At 35.5% G+C, this 20,223-nt stretch overlaps 1 protein-coding gene across 9 annotated transcripts in view; it reads left to right on the top strand.

Moving 5' to 3' along the window:
- The window catches only part of KDM4C (lysine demethylase 4C), a 415,179-nt gene that overhangs the window by 246,217 nt on the left and 148,739 nt on the right, over positions 1-20,223 (top strand). For all 9 annotated transcript variants that reach the window (XR_013404839.1, XR_013404840.1, XM_015117703.3 and 6 more), the window contains 3 exons: positions 5,978-6,159; positions 8,062-8,275; positions 10,123-10,199. Coding sequence is in view for 7 of the 9 variants with exons in the window: in XM_015117703.3 (XP_014973189.3) it covers positions 5,978-6,159; positions 8,062-8,275; positions 10,123-10,199 (473 nt within the window). In the remaining 2 variants the exon portion in view is untranslated. The remainder of the gene's footprint in view (positions 1-5,977; positions 6,160-8,061; positions 8,276-10,122; positions 10,200-20,223) is intronic.

Below are 20,223 nucleotides of genomic sequence, written 5' to 3'. Positions count from 1 at the left end.
AGATACCTTTTCTGGAAAGATAAAATTGACAAACTTTTAGTTAGATTAAGGAAAAAAGAAGACTAAAAATCAGAAATGAAAGACATTACAACTGATACCACAGAAATACAGAGGATCATATTAATAAAAGACTAAACAATTATAACAACACTTTGAATAACCGAGAATCAACACATAAATTCTTAAGACACAAATCATCTACCAACACTAAATCCTGAAGAAATAGGAAATCTGAACAGACCAGAAATGAATAAGGAGTTGGAATCAGGAAACTCTTCTATAAAGAAAAGCCCCAAACCTGATTACTGCCAAGTTCTACCAAACACTTAAAGAACTAAAACCAATCCTTCTCAAATCCTTCCAAAATATCGAAAACGAAGGAATAGTTCCAAATTCATGTTGTGAGGCCAGCAGTACCCTAATGCCAAATCCAGACAGGGGCTCCGCAAGAAAAGAATGAAGGCCAAAAACCCCATGATCATCTCAATCGTTGTAGAAAACCATTTGATAAAATTTAACATTCTATTGTGATATAAAATAATTAGCAAATTAAGTGTAAAAGGAACATACTTTAACGCAATGAAAGCCAAGTACAACAAGCCCACAGCTAACATCATTGTTGATGAAAAATGGAAATTTTCTTCTAAGATCAGGAACATAACAAGAATTCCCACTCTTGCCACTTCCATTAAACATGATACTGGAAGTTTAGCCAGACCAGTTAGGCAAGATAAAGAAATAAAAGACATCTAGTTAGCAAAGGAATAAGCTAAATTGTATCTTTTTGCAGATGGTATGATCTTATATATAGAAAACCCCAAAGATGCCACCAAAAAACTGTAAGAACTAATAAATCAGGAAAGTTGTAGGATACAGAGTCAACATAGAAAAGCCAATATCATATCCATATACTTACAGTGACTTCTCTGAAAAATAAATAAAATAATTCTACTTACAGTAGCATCAAAAAAATAAATTCCTTAATGAATTTAACTTTTAAGTTCAGGGGTACATGTGCAGGTTTGTTACATAGGTAAACTTGCGTCATGGAATTTTTTGGTACAGATTGTTTCATCACCTTGGTATTAAACCTAATATCCATTATCCATTATTTTTCCTGATTTTCTCCCTTCTCCAACCTTTCACCCTCTGAAAGGTCCCTGTGTGTGTTGTTCTGCTTGTGTGCCCATGTGTTCTCATCATTTAGCTTTCACTTATAAGTGAGAACATGCAGTATTTGGTTTTTTGTTTCTGTTAGTTTGCTAAGGGTAATGGCCTCCAGCTCCATCATGTTCCCACAAAGGAAATGATCTCCTTTTTTTATGGCTGCGTAATATTCCATGGTATATAGATACCACATTTTCTTTATCCAGTCTATCACTGATGGGTATTTAGGTTGATTCCGTGTCTTTGCTCTTGTGAATAGTGCTGCTATGAACGTATGTGTTTATGGATCTTTATAATGCACTTTATGTGGTTTTTATTGCTTTGGGTGTATACCTGGTAATGGGATTGCTGAATTGAATGGGATTTCTGTTTTTAACTTTGAGGAATCACTACACTGTCTTCCATAATGGTTGAACTAATTTATACTCCCACCAACAGTGTATAAGTGTTTCTGTTTCTCCACAACCTTGCTCTCATCTGTTATTTTTTGACTTTTTAATAACAACCATTCTGAATGGTGTGAGATGGTATCTCATTGTAGTTTTGATTTGCATTTCTTTAATGATCAGTGATGTTGAGCTTTTTTTCGTATGCTTGTTGGCCGTATGTATGTCTTCTTTTGGAAAGTGTCTGTTCGTGTAATTTGTCTAGTTTTTAATGGGGTTGTTTTTCTTCTTGTAAATTTGATTAAGTTCCCTTTATATGCTGAATATTAGACCTTTGTCAAATGCATAGTTTGCAAAAATCTTCTCCCATTCTGTAGTTTGTCTTTTCACCCTATTGATAGTTTCCTTTGCTGTGCAGATGCTTTTTAGTTTAATTATATCCCGTTTGTCAATTTTTGCTTTTGTTGCAATTGTACTCCAAAAGCACAGGCAACAAAAGCAAAAATATATACATGGGATTTTATCAAACAGGCTTCTGCAAAGGAAAGGAAGAAAGAACAGAGTAAAGAGACAACCTACAGAATGTGGGAAATTATTTTGCAAACCATATCTCTGATAAGTTGTCAATATCCCAATATTGACATTATATAAGGATATATGATATCCTTATATATATATCCCAATATATAAGGAACTTAAACAGCTAAATAGCAAGAAAACAATTAACTGGATTAAAACTGGGCAAAGGACCTGAATAGATGTTTCTCAGCAGAAGACATATGGATGGCCAACAGTTATATGAAAAACACCCCACATCACAGCTCATTAGGAAAGTGCAAGTGAAATCCTCACTTCTTATCCCTGTTAGAATGGCTATTATCAAAAAGACAACAAGTGTTGGTTAGGATATAGAGAAATGGGAACCTTTGTACAATGTTGGTGGGAATGTAAATTAGTACAGCCATTATGGGTAACACTACGAAGATTCCTGAACAAAATTAAAAATAGGTTTACCTTTTGATCCAGAAATCCCCATCTGGGTATGTCTAAAGGATGTAGGAGAAATGAAATCCGTATGTCAAAGAGATATCTGCACTTACATGTGCAGTCAGCATTATTCACAATAAGTACAATATGAAATAAATCTGAAGTATCCATCAATCAAGGAATGGATAAGGAAAATATTGTATGTGTACACAGTCCAATACTGTTCAACCTTATAAAAGAAGGAAATCCTGACATTGCTGCTTCATGAATGAAACTGGTGGGCATTATGTTAAGTGAATTGAGCCAGGAACAGAAAGACAGATACCACATGATCTCACTTATGTGTGGAATCTAAAAACATCAAACTTCTAAAAGCAGAGAGTAGAATGCTAGTTACCAGGGGCTGCAGGATTGGGAGATGTTATATTTTTTTCAAATGTCTTTAGTATTGGATTTAATAAAAGACAGCTGCATTCTTTTATTTGCTTCTGCATTCAATCTCTTGCACTATGTTGTTTTGGTTGAAGAATATGATGAAAATTTTGGCTTCCCCCAGATAATGTGGTTGGAAAGGGAGCAAGCAGTATTTTAATAACCTTTCTAGATAGTTAAGGGGACGTTCTTCTTTGACTCTTTATCAAAACCTGACAAACAGTAGTTTAGTTTCAGTGTGGAACCTAAAATCATATCAGTGAATTTTTTGTACTCTATTAAGCTGAAAGTTCATTGGTGTGTCTTGCATTTTAAGTGGCTTTTTAATCCATGCATGATTTTTGTTACTATGCGTTGGCAAAGATGTGAGTTATCCAGATCTTTTAGATGTTGATGCATCTCTTTATATGATATAAAAAATTACATTCATTATTATTATCACTTCCACCAGAGACAGATTTAAGCATTTGGAATCTGTTGAGCTTACAGTAATGGATACAAATTTTCCAGAAATTTTAATTGTGACTTATAAGCTTGATTTTTATCATTGTTGACAAATACTCTAGTTGTTTTTTAAAAAATTGACAGGTTTTTTTTGTTTATTTTCAAGAGAATTCCTGCCAGCCACCCAAGTCTGAATGACCATAGTTTGTCTGCTAATAATTTTTTTCATGGAAAAAGTGGCATTCCATGAAAATGGCAGGCAATTCAATCCGCAGTTCAATGAATTGCACAAGGGCTTTTCTAAAGACTACTCTTGAACTTCAGTGTGCACAGAAATACTTTATGCATACATTCCTTTTTTTCCACAGATGTAATAAAATTGATGCTTCCCCCCATCAAAGGCATTACTAAGAGAAACTGCCTTTTTGTTACCTCTGTAAGTATGAGGTAGTCAATATAATGATTCCTTTGGTACCACTTGATTCATGCTGAGGCACCAACAATTTTACTCTCTACTGCTTTTGTATCACTGTTACAAATCTCAACTGGGTAACATAGTCAAATAACGTGCATTATTATGAAAGTAGTTTTGACTATACAGATGCCATGCAACAGGATTGTGCATCCCCTGGAGTTCACAGATCATGTTTTGAGAATGGCGGTTATCTTTCAATTCCAGTTGACTCCTTGAACATCACTGGTTTGAATTGTTTGGGTCTACTTACATGCAATTTTTTTCAATAAGTACATTAGAACATTTCTCATAGACTTGGAACAATTTGAAAAAACTCACAAATGAATCATATAGCCTGGAAATATTTAAAAAATAAAAAAAAAGATAGGTCATGAATGCATAAAATATATGCAGATACAAGACTGTTTTATCGTTTACTACTATAAACATAAATCTATTATAAAAAGTTAAAATTTATCACAACATATGCACACAAACACGGATGTAACCAAATATAAAGGTGCAGTATTAAATCATAAATGCATAAAATTAGCTGTAGTATATCCTGTGCTATAATAATTTTTTAGCCATCTCCTTTTGCTATTATGGTGAGGCCAAGTGCTGTGAGAAACAGTTTACATTTAGAGTCAGATTACTTTATTGCAAATATAGGCAAAGATTCTTATCTTTTGTTTTGTTTTCAAATACTCTACCCATGGGTGAATACCAAGTGTTTTCCATTGTAAAAATAATAACAACAACCATGATAACATGATTATTATAATAATGCCACCCTTTGTGCTACAGTTGACATTTGACATATTTTGAGTTATTTTCAGCCTCATTCAGTCCTTCCCATTTTGCCATCAGTGCAAATCTAATTTGACTTTTTCTGAAACAGGTAGGTCAACATGGCAAGGGCTGGAACACACTCACTCACCAGTGCTTTGTAGTTAAGCACATTGCTCTACAGTATTCATTTATCGGACTATGAAAGCTACTCATGCAGATGTTTAGAATGTGTCACAGCCCTAGACACTGGGTGCAGCTTTTATTCTGGCCACTTGCTCTGATGTACTGCCCTCTGCTATAGGCATGAAGAGTTTTTTGCTAACATGTTGTGTCTTTCTGTATTTTTCTGGTGCTCTGTAAGATTTTATAAAGTGCTGTTCTTGTGGAGTAAAGAAATATACATTTTAGGCCAGGCTTGGTGGCTCATGCCTGTAATCCCAGCACTTTGGCAGGCGGAGGTGGGTGGATCACCTGAGGTCAGGAGTTCTAGATCAGCCTGGCCAACGTGGTGAAACTCCATCTCTACTAAAAATACAAAAACAATTAGCCAGGCGTGGTGGTGGGCGCCTGTAATCCTAACTACTCGGAAGGCTGAAGCAGTAGAGTGGCTTGAACCCCGGAGGCAGCGGTTGCAGTGAGCTTAGATGGCACCATTATACTCCAGCCTAGGCATGAAGAGCAAAGCTCCATCTTAAAAAAAAGAAAGAAAGAAAAAGAAAAAAGAAATATACATTTAAAAGACTTGACCCTCTAGGGGTATTTTATGGAACAAATGAGAAGATCTGACTAGGGATTTTCTTTTATATCCGTGTAATGCCAGTATATTGCTTGGCACTTTATAGCTGGTCTGTAAAAATGTTAATTGTAATAAATTCTTGAACCCAGGAGTTAATTCAGTGAAGTTCAATTAAACTTTTATTGAGCCGTGTACTATGTTAGATGAAGAAAGTAAAAATTGGCAAAGTAGTTTCTGGATTGTGAATTACTCTGATAACTAGAAGATAATCTCATACACACAAACCTATTTTAGTATTGGAGCTTTTACCGTAGCAGTAGAGACACGGAAGGAGTAATGTGGGAAGGAGGGAACAGTGTAATTATTTCTGGTAGGGATGGGGAGGGTCACAAAACGACGGTGGTTGTCTGGCCATGAGATCTGATTCTGGCTCTCTCAGGATGTATCTGAAAGACAAAATAGGTTTGGTTTCTGGCCTTAGTATCACAGATTCTGTGGAATGTTTGCTGCTTTTGTACTCAGGGTGATTGTTTTCCCTGGTTCCCATGCTCACGATACTTTCCTGCCTTCTCCCTTAAGAATTGCCTGAGGTTCTGTCCATTGAGGAGGACGTGGAAGAAACAGAGTCTTGGGCGAAACCTCTCGTCCACCTTTGGCAGACGAAGTCCCCTAACTTCGCAGCTGAACAAGAGTATAATGCAACAGTGGCCAGGATGAAGCCACACTGTGCCATCTGCACTCTGCTCATGCCATACCATAAGGTAAAGGGGAGCTGCTGTCACAGTTGCCTTCTTTGCCCTGCTTTCCGTGTGACCACATACCACAAGATCACTGTAAATTGTTGTGGGCTTCCTTTGCACATAAGAAGGAAGACATCCTTAGGTAGCTGATGGCTTTCATAGAACCACAAACACTTTCTACATTCTCCTTGGGAGACACTTTTCTGAAAATACTTTATCTTTTCCTTTTGAGATAGGGTCGTGCTCTGTTGCCCAGGCTGAAGTGCAGTGGCATAATCATGACCCCACGTAGGCTTGTGCTCTGGCTCAAGCGATCCTTCTGCCTCAGCTTCCACAGTAGCTAGGACTATAGGTGTGAGCCACCATACCTGCCTAATGTTTTAAATTTATTTTTTAATTTTTCTGGCGACTTGGTCTTACTATTTTGCCTAGGCTAGTCTTGAGCTCCTGGCCTCAAGCGATCCTTCCACTTTGGTCTCCCAAATCTTTTCTGAGTGTCTTATTTTATTTCATGGGAGGGGGGTTACTTTCAACTTTTCTACCTCTTTTACCAAGAAACACAACTTAAAACTTACAAATAGTAGAAGCTTTCAAAGATAGAACTTTAAGTTTATCTCTGTTTTTTTTGGTTGTTGTTTGAAAATGTCATTCTCAAATAATAGAAATGTCAGCCCTAGGTCCAAATTTTAAGTGTCTCTTCACCTTCCCATGTGGAACATGCAAAAGACACAGCCAAGACTCACTACAAACTAAATTTTCCAGTTCATCCTCATCAGCTGGCTGTGCTTGGTGATGTTTTCAGCATCATTCCATAGATATGATACTGATAGCACCTCAGCCAATGGAGGGTCACAGTCCTCAGCACTCAAACAGTTGAAATGATCTTTAGGAATCTTGTAAGGGTGGAACTATGTGGTTTATTTTAAGGTACAATATATTATGAAGTATATTGACATGAACATTATGTTTTGGGTTATATTTTTATTTATAGAAACAAATATTTTATTCAAGATTATGTCTGTCTTAGAGTTCCTTATAAAAATAAACTGTTCTGTTCAGACATTTCAGAGCAAGAAAATGTGTGGTATCTCACATTTTCAGACCTTTGTAACAGAGGAAATAATTTATTCCCTTCATGTTTTTTAATGTGGCACTGGTGAGTGATAAACATTATTTTTCTCTTCCTTTAGTCATTAAATTTCTGGGTTCTGTATATGTCTCAATAATGAAAAAATTCAAACTAAAATCGTAAGATTCGTGGAGATTTAATATAAAATAATACAGTATAAAACATAAAATAATATAAAATCTGTGAGGTAATTCATTACTTATACTTTCAAGTAAATACTAAATGTACTAAATGTTTTTTCTATCTTTTGGTGTGAGGTAATAGTTTTGTTTGATACATTATTCTTTCTTATTTAGTGACATGTGCCAGTTCTCTCTCTCTTGCTTTCAAATATTGTGATGAGGCAAAAATTCTTAAAGCCTCTCCTAATACTGCTGCACAGATTAAAACTGGGTCTTTGTACACTCCTTCAAGTGTAGCAAAATATGATTCTTCAGTAAATGAAAACAGATCTCTTAACCCTAGTGCATATGAAGAAGCAAAAGAATTGATGCTTTCCATGAACTAATTTTGGGAAGACACAATTTGATTAGCTAGTCACTTTCTTATATGAACAGACATGATAGAATATTGTCCTGTTCCTGCAGATTAGCTTTTGGGTGGGAGTCTGAGGTGGAATGTTGATTTAAAAAAAAAAACAAAAACCAAAAAACTAGTAGTTTGATCAAGGAGAACAACAGGAAGAACAAAAGTTAGAAGTTAGTGTCTGGAACAGGAGTTAGTGGATTTGAGTGACTAGAATGATGAGCTCTTTTCCATGTTTTTCACTCATGTGGAAACGTTGTGTTTTTCAGCCAGATAGCAGCAATGAAGAAAATGATGCTAGATGGGAGACAAAATTAGATGAAGTCATTACGTTGGAAGGAAAGACTAAGCCCCTTATACCAGAGATGTGTTTTATTTATAGTGAAGAAAATATAGAATATTCTCCACCCAATGCCTTCCTTGAAGAGGATGGAACAAGTCTTCTGATTTCCTGTGCAAAGTGCTGCGTACGGGTTCATGCAAGTAAATGGATCTATAATTCATCAATCACTGGCTTTTCAGCATTTCACATCATCTTTATTTCTCACGTTTTTGGAACCTGTCAGATCTGTTGCATGGACTATTGGCATTCTTCATGGTTATATCATTCTTTTTCACATTTCTTCTAGTAAAAGTATGAGTTAGTATATTCATCTTTTTTTCACCACTTTCATGTAGTATCAGTGGAGAGCAGGTCTGGGTTTTTTTTTTGTTGGTTTGTTTGTTTGGGGTTCAGGTGAGGAGTTATCATGGAGTTCCTTTCACATACTTGAATTTTACTTACTTTAAGATCTAGTTTATAAAAACTTAATTTGAAAGTCTGATATTGTTGAAGACTGTTTTTCTTTGTGACTTTTAAAAGAGAAATGGATGTTCCTTTGGTTATTCTCAGAATTGTTGTATTGAGTTAACTTTTTTTCATTCGTAAGGGTGGAAATCTCTCTTGCTTTCCAGGGGAGAACACTCATTACACTTGTTTTACCCCTGGACTGAGATAGTCTCCACACCTATCTCAATTTATTATTTTTAACAGTTGGATAAGTGGTAAACATTTATTGATCTGCCATGTAAATCCTATGAAATATGTAAAAGGGATCTCATATACTACAACTGTATTTTAAGGCATTTTAATATTCCAGATCTTACCAAATCACATATTCTAGTAACTCACTTAGGTATGGCCTGTCCTCTGTCAATGTAGTTTGAATGGTTTATAATATAGATATTATCTTCTGTATTTACCTCAGAGTAATAATTGCTTTATATTAGAGTTGAAACAACTTAGTCATTTATCATTTATTGATTGATTAGATACTATCTACTTAAAGGATTTAAATAGTATCTGCTTGAAATATAATAATAGCCATCTTGTTTTCGTATTGAAGGCAATTTGGAACACACACACATGCATATACACACCTTACATTGTTATGTGTATACAATAGGTAAAGCACCAGGACACAAAATAATTGGGATATAATCTGATTCCTGAATGTAGCAGCTATGCAGTGTAACCATACTATTTTATACACATATGCTTTAACTCATTATTTCATGGACATGGTTAACTATGATAGATTTTTTTCTCGGGAAATTACATTTCTGTTATTTTGTTTCCATCTCAAATGTTATAGAAATTTTCAAAAATTACTCATTAAATCTTAACCCTCCTATAAGGAGGGGGTTTTAATATCAGAAATATTAAAAATTACTCATTTAAATATTTCAAAATTCTCTTATCTCAAGAAGTCAGAGTGACATGTGTTCCTTGATGCCATGTAATTGCTATGTATATTTGCATAATCAGCCATCACCTTAGATAGTTATTTTGGGTCAGGCATGAGCTGAATAGACAAATTGAATTGAAAATATTCCTTCATCGCTAACTCTGAGTTTGCAACATTTGCCTTATCATTGAGGTTGAAGGTAGTTAGACTTAATTTTTGAAGTAATTTTAAATTACTTCAAAATTTAAATTAATTTAATAATATTAGGTCACAGTATATTTATTGTATTATTTTTAACATTTCCTTAAACTTTGCCCCGTGGATTGCAACTTATTTTGAGATGTCTGTGTGTGAACAAATTAGTAGACTTGACATTTTAAAATTTTATTACCCATTCAAGATGTTCCATAAGTATTCTCTATAACTATTGTGTTAGTTATCAATAAGACTCACATTCACCTTGCTTATGTTTTGTTCTATACAGTGAGAATCAAGACAGTATGGTAGGCTAGTGTTCCATTTTTATTTATTTCAGTACTGAGATCTGCAATATTTTAAAGGTGAAAAAGACCTAATGCATGGATACATACTATTATTTTATAGGTTGTTATGGTATTCCTTCTCATGAGATCTCTGATGGATGGCTGTGTGCCCGGTGCAAAAGAAATGCGTGGACAGCAGTAAGTGGCTTATTTTAGTATTGCTTAATCTTTCTTCCCACCCCACCCATGGTGGTCACATTTGAGTCTAATGAAAAAGATAAGATTGTTCAGGTGCTTATAGATGCAATTCCACACTTCCTTGTGTTTCTAGTCTTCCCTCTCAAAAGCATGTTATCTGGTGGTTCTATATCCATTGTAGAAATATTAGGTAAATTTCTTTTCTTTTTTTTTTTTTGAGACTTAGTCTCACTCTTGTCACCCAGACTGGAGCACAGTGGCGAGATGTTGACTCACTACAAGCTCCGCCTTCCAGGTCCACACCATTCTCCTGCCTCAGCCTCCCAAGTAGCTGATACTACAGGCACCCGCCACCACACCTGGCTAATTTTTTGTATTTTTAGTAGAGACAGGGTTTCAATGTGTTAACCAGGATGTTTTTGATCTCCTGACCTCGTGATCTGCTTGCCTCGGCCTCCCAAAATGCTGGGATTACAGGAGGGAGCCACCACTCCTGGTCCTTTTTTTTTTTTTTTTTTTTTTTTTTGAGATGGAGTCTCTCTCCGTTGCCCAGGCTGGAGTGCAGTGGCGTGATATCAGCTCATTGCAACCTCTGCCTCCCAGGTTAAGCAATTCTCCTGCCTCAGCCTCCTGAGTATCTGGGACTACAGGCACCTGCCACCATGCCTCGCTAATTTTTGTATTTTTAATAGAGACAGGGTTTCACCTTGTTGGTCAGGCTGGTCTTGAACTCCTGACCTCAGGTGATCCACCTGCCTCGGCCTCCCAAAATGCTAAGATTGCAGCCGTGAGCCACCGTGCCCAACTATTAGGTAAATTTCTGGTGTCAGTCCTCTACTTAGGAACCTGCAGGGACTGTCAGTTTATCGTGTCCACATTTACGTTTTCAAGGCTTCAGAATTTTGCTTCATTTTCTTGTCCGTCCCTATTTTGCAATACTTGAAAAGTATTTCAAGTAACAAGGTAGGGGATCCTCAGTGACCCCTGAATAAACCATGTTCATATCCAACATTTATTTTTCTTTTTTTGAGACAGGGTCTCACTCTGTCATCCAGACTGGAGTGCAGTGGTGCAATTATGGCTCACCGCAATCTTGAACTCCTGGGCTCAAGCGATCTTCCCACCTCAGCCTCCTGGGTAGCTGGGACTACAGGCATGCGCCACCATGCCTGGCTAATTTTTTAATTCTTTTGTAGAGACAAGGTCTCACTATGTTGCCCAGGCTGTTCTCAAACTCCTGGGCTCAAGTGAGCCTCTCACTTTGGCCTCCTGAAGTGCTGGGGTTATAGGCATCAGCCACTGGGCCTGATGTCATATCCAACTTTTCAACTAGCATAAGGTCTTTCCCCACTTACTCATCCTTACATTTATACCTTAGTACATTCTAGAGTTTCTGGTCTGTACTAGGCATTGCTGTGAATTTTAGACAGAACATTTAATAACAAATGATCCCCCATTTAGAGACAAAGAATTGACTTGACCTAAATTGTTTTTCCTAAAGACCTTGTTAAAAATTTACCTTACTACTTTCCTGCAGATTTTTGGGGGCAGAAGAAAATAATAATAATAATAATAATAATAATGATAATATAAAAATTTAGCTTACTTCGAGTCTTTGATTTTCATTCCAACAATCTATGTCAACTTTGTTACTGTTAGTTTTACCTTAATTTTTCTTAAAAATTGTCTTCAAAAGGAATCAGAACATTCTTGAAAGTGAAGAACAATCAGACCTCAGCAGTGTATCCCTCACTCATGATCTCAGAGCAGGTGCTCAGCTTGATGATTTCAGCTGTAATAGCAGCATTTACTTTATTCCTCAATGATCTCTAATGACAGAGAATTACACTTCCTTGCAACTGAAGTTAAAAACCTGAATGACAATATAACGAATACGCCTTACATGATGAAAATTTTTGTCATGACTGTGTATATTTAGTTCTCAGTAAGTCTGAGAGGGGTGTCTTTCTGGATGATTTTATTGCTGGCATTCACTTTGGGGAGTGAAAGAAGAGAGGAAAATATGGACACTCTTTATGGTCTGAATAATCTGGTATATTTTAATGTTAGAGGTTTTATCTCCCATTTAAGAAGTCACTACATCAGTGGGCCCAGAAAACATTTTGGTCCATTTATGCATTGCTTAATGATAGGGATACATTCTGAGTAATGCATCATTGGCAGTTTTGTCATTGTGTGAACATAATACAGTGTACTGACACAAACGTGGACGGTATAGCCTGCTACACACCTAGGCTATACGATGTAGCCTATTGCTACTACTGTCCTGAGTAGTGTAGGCAATTGTAACACAATGGTAAGTATTTGTGTACCTAAACATAGAAAAGGCACAAAAGAAAAACAGCCTTACAATCTTATGGGACTACTGTCATGTATGCAGTCCATCTTTGACCAAAATGTGTTTATGTGACACATGACTGTATTTTCCTTTCATGTGATTATTATGTTAATAAATGTAAGACATATTTAACATAGCCAGGAAGTCCTGCTTCTAATCTTGACTATATAAATATATCAAGCTCTTATTTATTATATAGGTCCTATTCCTAGTACATGAGCCACCATAAAGTATTGCAGAATCAGTTTGGTCAGTGATGTTCTCTCCTTTGCCCTGAATCATAAATTTAGAAATTAGAGATTATGTGATCAGCTCACCAAGGCATTAAGAGTTCTCTGTTCCATCCACAGTTACTGCCTGGCTCCTGTGCTCACACACTGAGCAGTCCTGTTGTCCAAGGTACCATTGTCCTTTGCATGGCAGACCCAGGGCCAGGTCTAGGCCACTCACCCTGATTCTAAAGCTGTTCTGATTGATTATGCTGTTTTCATGTAGCATGTTTCATACAGAAAATACTACGATTAATCACTCTTTGGAATAGATTTAAAGCATCTTTCTATTAATTTTAACTCCTTGTCCCCTCAAAAAATACAATCTTGCCATTTTTATTTTAATATTGAAACTATGTAAATCTCTATCAATTTACAGTTGAACTGGGAACTCTTGAATATAACATTACAATGATTTTTAGACCTACATAATTTATTTCTACCTGTAAATGATCTGAATTCACAGTGGATTCCAATTGTTTTTTCAGCGTATCCATTTGAGTGTACTTTTTCTATGAAGCTCCATTCCTATTTCTGTTGAAAAATAGTTGAATGAAGTTTAAGTATTGTAGAAGAGTAACTGACAGTATTGATATTCTGACTTTAACCCTCTGATTTAGTGTGGCAGTGAGTGTTGCAATATTAATTTTTACTAAACACTTAAGTATGATTTCTTTAAATTTTATGGCTGCAATGATTGCATTTTAAAAGTATCCTTAAAACTGACTTCTTCAGCAATCAATCTCGTATCTTCAGGTTTATACTCCAGAGGAGCCCTAGCCTCCTTGTAAATAAAGGGCTCTAAAGGAGCTCATGGAAATCAAATAGTGCAGCTGAAGCCAGATGATATTTCATTGGTGGCCTGTAGTTCACTAACTGTCATTCCTAATTTCCTGGAATTTTTTTAAAGAAACCTGCCTTGTGAAGGTGAGGTTGTTCATCAAGAATGTAAAATATTCCTATAGGATAGTTAGTTTGAGACACATGATTATACAACAAATGTAATTGTTCGGTTGGTGTTTTCTTTTATGGTAAGTGCTGTTGAACACCTCGTGTTCATTTTTTATGAGGTATATGAGAATTGTATGTGGTGGTTCTATTTTTTAAAGATTCTTTTTAAAAAGAGAGACTATAAGAGTACTGTATCATAGAGTTAATATTTTAGAATCAAAGACATCTTATTATTTCACCCATTCCCAGACATAAATAAATAAATTCATGTTAAAATGTAGTAATTTTTTCAGCTTCAGCCTGAGCAAAAAAGAAAGTGGAGGGTGTATGCATGGCTGGAGTCAGTAATCATAGATCAGCTCTCTTTTTAATTTCCAATTCTAAAGACTAGATGTCACTCTGGGCTCAAATTAGGAAGACAGAGATCATAGTGACATAGGCTCGATCTTTATCTGTGACTTTCTGTGTCCTCACCATTTCTAAAGATTAGCTTCAGACCTCACTCTGATTCATTGTGCTCCCATTTTCTTACTTTTCCATTCACGTCCATTAAAATAAAAACCAAAATGTATATTGCAGCTTCAATTGCATATGCTTGAGGAGAGATTAGTTACAGTTTTTTTTATTGTACCCTAATTTGGATTCTAAGATTATGGCTGTATGCCCAACCTCAACTGAAATGAAATGATACAAAGAACACACGTAACTGTTTATCCTTGGATACAGTTTATATATTTCATGATTCTAATTATATGTCATCTCTTTGAGTCCCTGCCTTACCCTATTTCTGTATTACCCAAATAAATAGACACAACTATCTGACAGCTATAGCGTTTGACTTATGGCTTGTAAACCAGCTTTATTATTTCATTTTCAGCTTTGTTGGATTAAACCCTTTTTGGTCTATTTATATCATTCTTTTTGGAGCAAATTTTCCTCCTTTTTTGTATAATCATTTTAGAGCACATTCCAAACATTACCAAATCCAAATTTTAGGTATCAAAAGTCAATACTCCGATATTAGTATCTGCGTCTCATTATTTTGACTTTTCATACACATCTCACTACTTTGTAAAAAATATTTTTATTTGTAATTTTTTTGGGTATGTCATAGGTATATATATTTATGTGTTACATGAGATACTTTGATACAGGCATGCAATACATAATAACCACATCAGGTTAAATGGGGTATATGTCATTTCAAGCATTTATGCTTTGTGTTACAAACAATCCAGTTGTACTCATTGCGTTACTTTAAAATGTACAATTCTGTAGTTACCTTGTTGTGTAGCAAATACTAAGTGTTTTCATTTTGTGGGTTTTTTTTTTTTTTCTTTTTTGTACCCATTAACCATTTCCATTTCCCCCATCCCCACTACCCTTGCTAGCCTCTGGTAACCATCCTCCTAGTCTCTAGCTTCATGTGTTCAGTTAGTTTTTTCTAATTTTGTGAAGAATGTCAATGGTTGAGCACCTTTTCATATACCTGTTTGTCATATATATATGTGTGTGTGTGTGTGTGTGTGTGTGTGTGTATATATATATTTTTTTTTTTTTTGAGACAGAGTCTTGCTCTATGGCCTAGGCTGCAGTGTAGTGGTACAGTCCCGGCTCACTGCAACCTCTGCCTCCCGGGTTCCAGCAATTCTCCTGCATCAGCCTCCTGGGTAGCTGGGATTACAGGTGCATGCCACCACGCCCAGCTAATTTTTGTATTTTTAGTAGAGATGGGGTTTCACCATGTTGGCCAGGCTGGTCTCGAACTCCTGACCTCAGGTGATCTGCCTTCCTCCGCCTCCCAAAGTGCTGGTATTACAGGCATGAGCCACCATGCCCGGGCTGTCATTCGTATATTTTCTTTTGAGAAATGTCAATTCAGATCTTTTGCCCATTTTAAAAATCAGATTATTAGATATCTTTCCTATAGTGTTTGAGCTCCTTTTATATTCTAGTTATTACTCCTTTGTCAGATGGGTTGTTTGCAAATATTTTCTCTCTTTCTGTGGGTTGTCTTTTCACTTTGTGTTTTTCTTTGCTGTGCAGAAGCTTTTAAGCTAGATGTGATCCCATTTATCCATTTTTACTTTGTTGCCTGTGTTTGTGGGGTATTACTCAAGAAATTTTTGCCCAGACCAGTATTCCGGAGAGTTTCCCCAAATTTTTCTGTCAGTAGTTTCATAGTTTGAAATCTTAGATTTAAGTCTGTAATCCATTTTGATTTGATTTTTGTATATGGGAAGAGATAGGGGTCAAGTTTCATTCATTTGCATATAAATATCTAGTTTTCCCAGCATCGTTTATTGAAGAGACTGTCCTTTTCCCAATGTGTATTCTTGTCATCTTTGTTGAAAATGAGTTTACTATAGATGTATGGATTTACCTCTGGATTCTCTATTCTCTTCCACTGATCTAAGTGTCTATTTTTGTGCCATTACCATGTCATTTTGGTTATTACAGCTCTGTATTATAATTTCAAGTTAGGTAATATGATTCTTTCATTTTGTTCTTTTTGCTTAGGATAGTTTTGCCTGTTCTAGGTCTTTTGTGATTCCAAATAAATTTTAGGATTTTTTTTTTCTTTTTCTGAGAAGAATGTCTTTAGTATTTTGATAGGGATTATATTGAATCTTTAGATAGCTTTGGGTAGTATGAACATTTTAACAGTATTGATTCTTCCAGTTCATGAACATGGATTATCTTTCCATTTTTTGTTTCCTCTTCAATTTTTTGCATCAGTGTTTTATAGTTTTCATTGTAGAGATCTTTCACTTATCTGGTCAAGTTAAATCCTAGATATTTACTTTTCTTTGTAGCTACTGTCAATAGGATTAGTATCTTGATTTCTTTTTTAGATTGTTCACTGTCGGTGTATAGAAATGCTCTGATTTTTATATGTTGATTTTCTGCACCTTTACTGAATTTATCAGTTCTAATAGTTTTTCGGAGTCTTCAAGTTTTTTCAAGTGCAAGATTATATCATCTGCAAACAAGGATAATTTGAATTCCTCCTTTCCAATTTGCAAACCCTTTATTTCTTTTCTTTCTTTCTTTTCTTTTCTTTTTTTTTGGGGGGAGTCTGATTGCGCTGGCTAGGATTTCCAGTACTGTGTTGAATAACAGTGTTGAAAGTAGGAATCCTTGTTTTGTTTCAGGTCTTAGAGAAAAGGCTTTCAGTGTTTCACCATTTAAAATAATACTAGCTGTGAGTTGGTCATATATGGCTTTTATTGTATTGAGGTATGTACCTTCTGTACCCAGTTTTTTGAGGGTTTTCATGAAGCGATGTTGGACTTTATCAAATGCTTTTTCAGCATCAATTGTGATGATCATATGGTTTTTCTTCTTCATTCTAATGATATGATGTATCACATTGATTGATTTGCATATGTTGAATCATCCTTGTATTCCTGGGATAAATCCCACTTGGTCATGATGAATGATCTTTTTAACGTGTTGTTGAATTTGGTTTGCTAGTGTTTTGTTGAAGATTTCTGCATCAGTGTTCATCAGGGCTATTGGCTGTGGTTTTCTTTTTTTGATGTTTCATTTTTCTGGTTTTGGTATCAGGGTAATTCTGGCCTCACAGAGTGAGCTTGGAAGTTTTCTCTCCTCCTCTACTTTTTGGAAGAGTTTAAGTAGGATTGATATTCTTATTTAAATGTTTGGTAGAATTCAGCAGTGAAGCCATTGGGTCCTAGGCTTTTCTTCACTGGGAGACCTTTTTATTATGGCTTTGATCTCGTTACTTGTTATTGGTCTGTTTGGGTTTTGGATTTCTTTGTGGTTCGATCTTAGTAGGTTGAATATTTCTCGGAATTTATGCATTTCTTCTAGATTTTCCTATTTATTGGCATATAGTTGCTCCTAGTAGCTACTAGTGATCCTTTGAATTTCTGTAGTATCAGTTGTAATGTCTCCTTTTTTATCTCCAATTTTAATTATTTGGATCTTCTCTCCTTTTTTCTTAGTCTGGGTGGAGGTTTGTCAGTTTTGTTTTTCTTTCTTTTTAAAAAACATCTTTTTATTTTGTTGATCTGTTGTATTCTCATTTCAAATTCATTTATTTCTACTCTGATCTTTATTATTGTTTTTCTTCTAATTTTGTGTTTGGTTTGCTCTTGCTTTTCTAGTTTTTTAAGATGCATTGTTAGGTTGTTTATTTGAGTTTTTCTCCTTTTTTTATATAAGCTCTTACAGCTGTAAACATTCCTCTTAGTACTGCTTTCGCTGTATCCCATAGATTTTATATGTTGTGTTTGTGTTATCATTTGTTTTAAGAAAGTTTTCAATTTCCTTCTTAGTTTCTACACGGACTCACTGGTCTTTCAAAACATATTGTTTAATTTCCATGCATTTGTACATCTTCCAAAATTCTTTTTGTCATTTATTTCTATTTTTATTCCATTATGGCCAAAGAAGATGCTTGATATTATTTCACTTTTTTTTGAATGTTTGAAGACATGTTTTGTGACCTAACATGACCTATCTTTGAGAATGATCTGTGTGCAGAGGAAAAGAACGTGTATCTTGTGACCTTTGTATGAAGTGTTCTGTGAATATCTGTTAGGTCCTTTTGGTCTATAGTGTAGATTAAGTGTGATGTTTCTTTGTTACTTTTCTATCTGGAGGATCTGTCCATTGCTGAATGTGGTGTGTTGATGTCTCCAGCTGTTACTGTATTGGAGTCTATCTCTCTTTTTATCTCTAATTTTTTTTCATGTATCTAGGTGCTCCACTATTGAATGCATATATATTTATAATTGTTATATTCTCTTACTCAGTTGACCTCTGTATTATTATAATATAGTGACCTTATTTGTCTCTTCTTAGAGTTTTTGTCTTGGAATCTATTTTTTCTGATACAAGTGTAGCTACTCCAGCTCTTTTTTGCTTTTGTTGCCATGGAATATCTTTTTTTCATCTGCTTATTTTCAGTCTATGTGTGTCTTTATAAGTGAACTGTGTTTCTTGTAGACAACAGATCATTGGGTCTTGTTATTTTTTTTTTTTTTATCCATTCAGAGCCACTCTGTGTCTTTTGATTTGAGAGTTTAGTGCATTTCCATTGTTATTGAGAAGTAAGGATATGTTCTGCCATTATATTGTTTGTCTTGCTTGTTTTGTGGTCTTCTTTTCTTCATTCCTTCATTTCTTCCTTTTATCGAAGATGATTTTGTCTTGTGGTGTGATTTAATTTCTTCCTTTTTATTTTTTAGGTATATGTTATATGGTTTTTGATTTGAGGTTATGACAAGTCTTACAAATACTGTCTTACAACCTATTATTTTAAGCTGATAACCACTTAACACTGCATAGACAAAAACACACAGAAGGAAAAATAAAACCAATAAAAGCTCTACACTTTAGCCCCTTGCTTTTTAACTTTTTGTTGTCTCTGTTTATATCTCATTATAATTTCTATGTCTTGAAAAGTTGTCATTATTATTTTTGATTGGTTCATCTTTTAGTCTTTCTCCTTAAGATCAGAGTATTTTATATACTACATTTACAGTGTTTATAATGTGCTGCATGTTTCTGTGTACTTACTATTACCAGTGAGTTTTGTACCTTCAGTTGATTTCTTATTACTCATCAACCTCCTTTTCTTTCTGATTGAAAAACTTGCAGGCTGGGCACGGTGGCTCATGCCTGTAATCTCAGCACTTTGGAAGGCTGAGGTGGGCTGATCGCTTGAGGTCAGGAGTTGGAGACCATCCTGGACAATGTGGCACAACCCCATCTCTACTAAAAATATAGAAAATTAGCCAGGTGTTTTGGCGGGCACCTGTGATCCCACCTACCTGTGGGGCTGAGGCAGGAGAACCCAGGAGATGAAGATTGCAGTGAGCTGAGATTGCACCACTGCACTGCAGCCTGGGTGACAGTGTGAGACTCCATCTCAAAAAAAAAAGAAAGAAAAAGATAAATTCCCTTTAGCATTTATTGTAGAACAGGTCTGATGTTTATGAAATCCCTCAGGTTTTGTTTGTATGGCAAAGTCTTTACTTCTCCTTCATGTTCGGAGGATATTTTCACCAGTTATACTATTTTAGGATAAATGTTTTTTTTTTTTTTCAGCACTTTAAATATGTCATGACACTCTCTCCTGGCCTGTTAGGTTTTCACTGAAAAATCTGCTGCCAGATGGACATATTTGGAGCTCCATTGAATGTTATTTTTTTCTTTTCTTTTGCTGCTTTTAGGATCCTTTTTTTCCCCTTGACCTTTGGGAGTTTGATTATTAAAAGCCTTGAGATAGTCTTCTTTGGGTTAGATCTGCTTGGTATTCTGTAACCTTCTTGTACTTTGACATTGATATCATTCCTAGGTTTGGGAAGTTCTCTGTTATTATTCCTCTTGACCAACTTTCTACCCTTATCTGTTTTTCTGCCTCAGCTTTAAGGCCAGTAACTCTTAGATTTGCCCTTTTGAGGCTTTCTTG

This window comes from Macaca mulatta, chromosome 15 (genome assembly GCF_049350105.2).
Source record: "Macaca mulatta isolate MMU2019108-1 chromosome 15, T2T-MMU8v2.0, whole genome shotgun sequence".
Classification (NCBI taxonomy): Eukaryota; Metazoa; Chordata; class Mammalia; order Primates; family Cercopithecidae; genus Macaca; species Macaca mulatta.
This window is presented reverse-complemented; position numbering and strand designations above follow the sequence as displayed.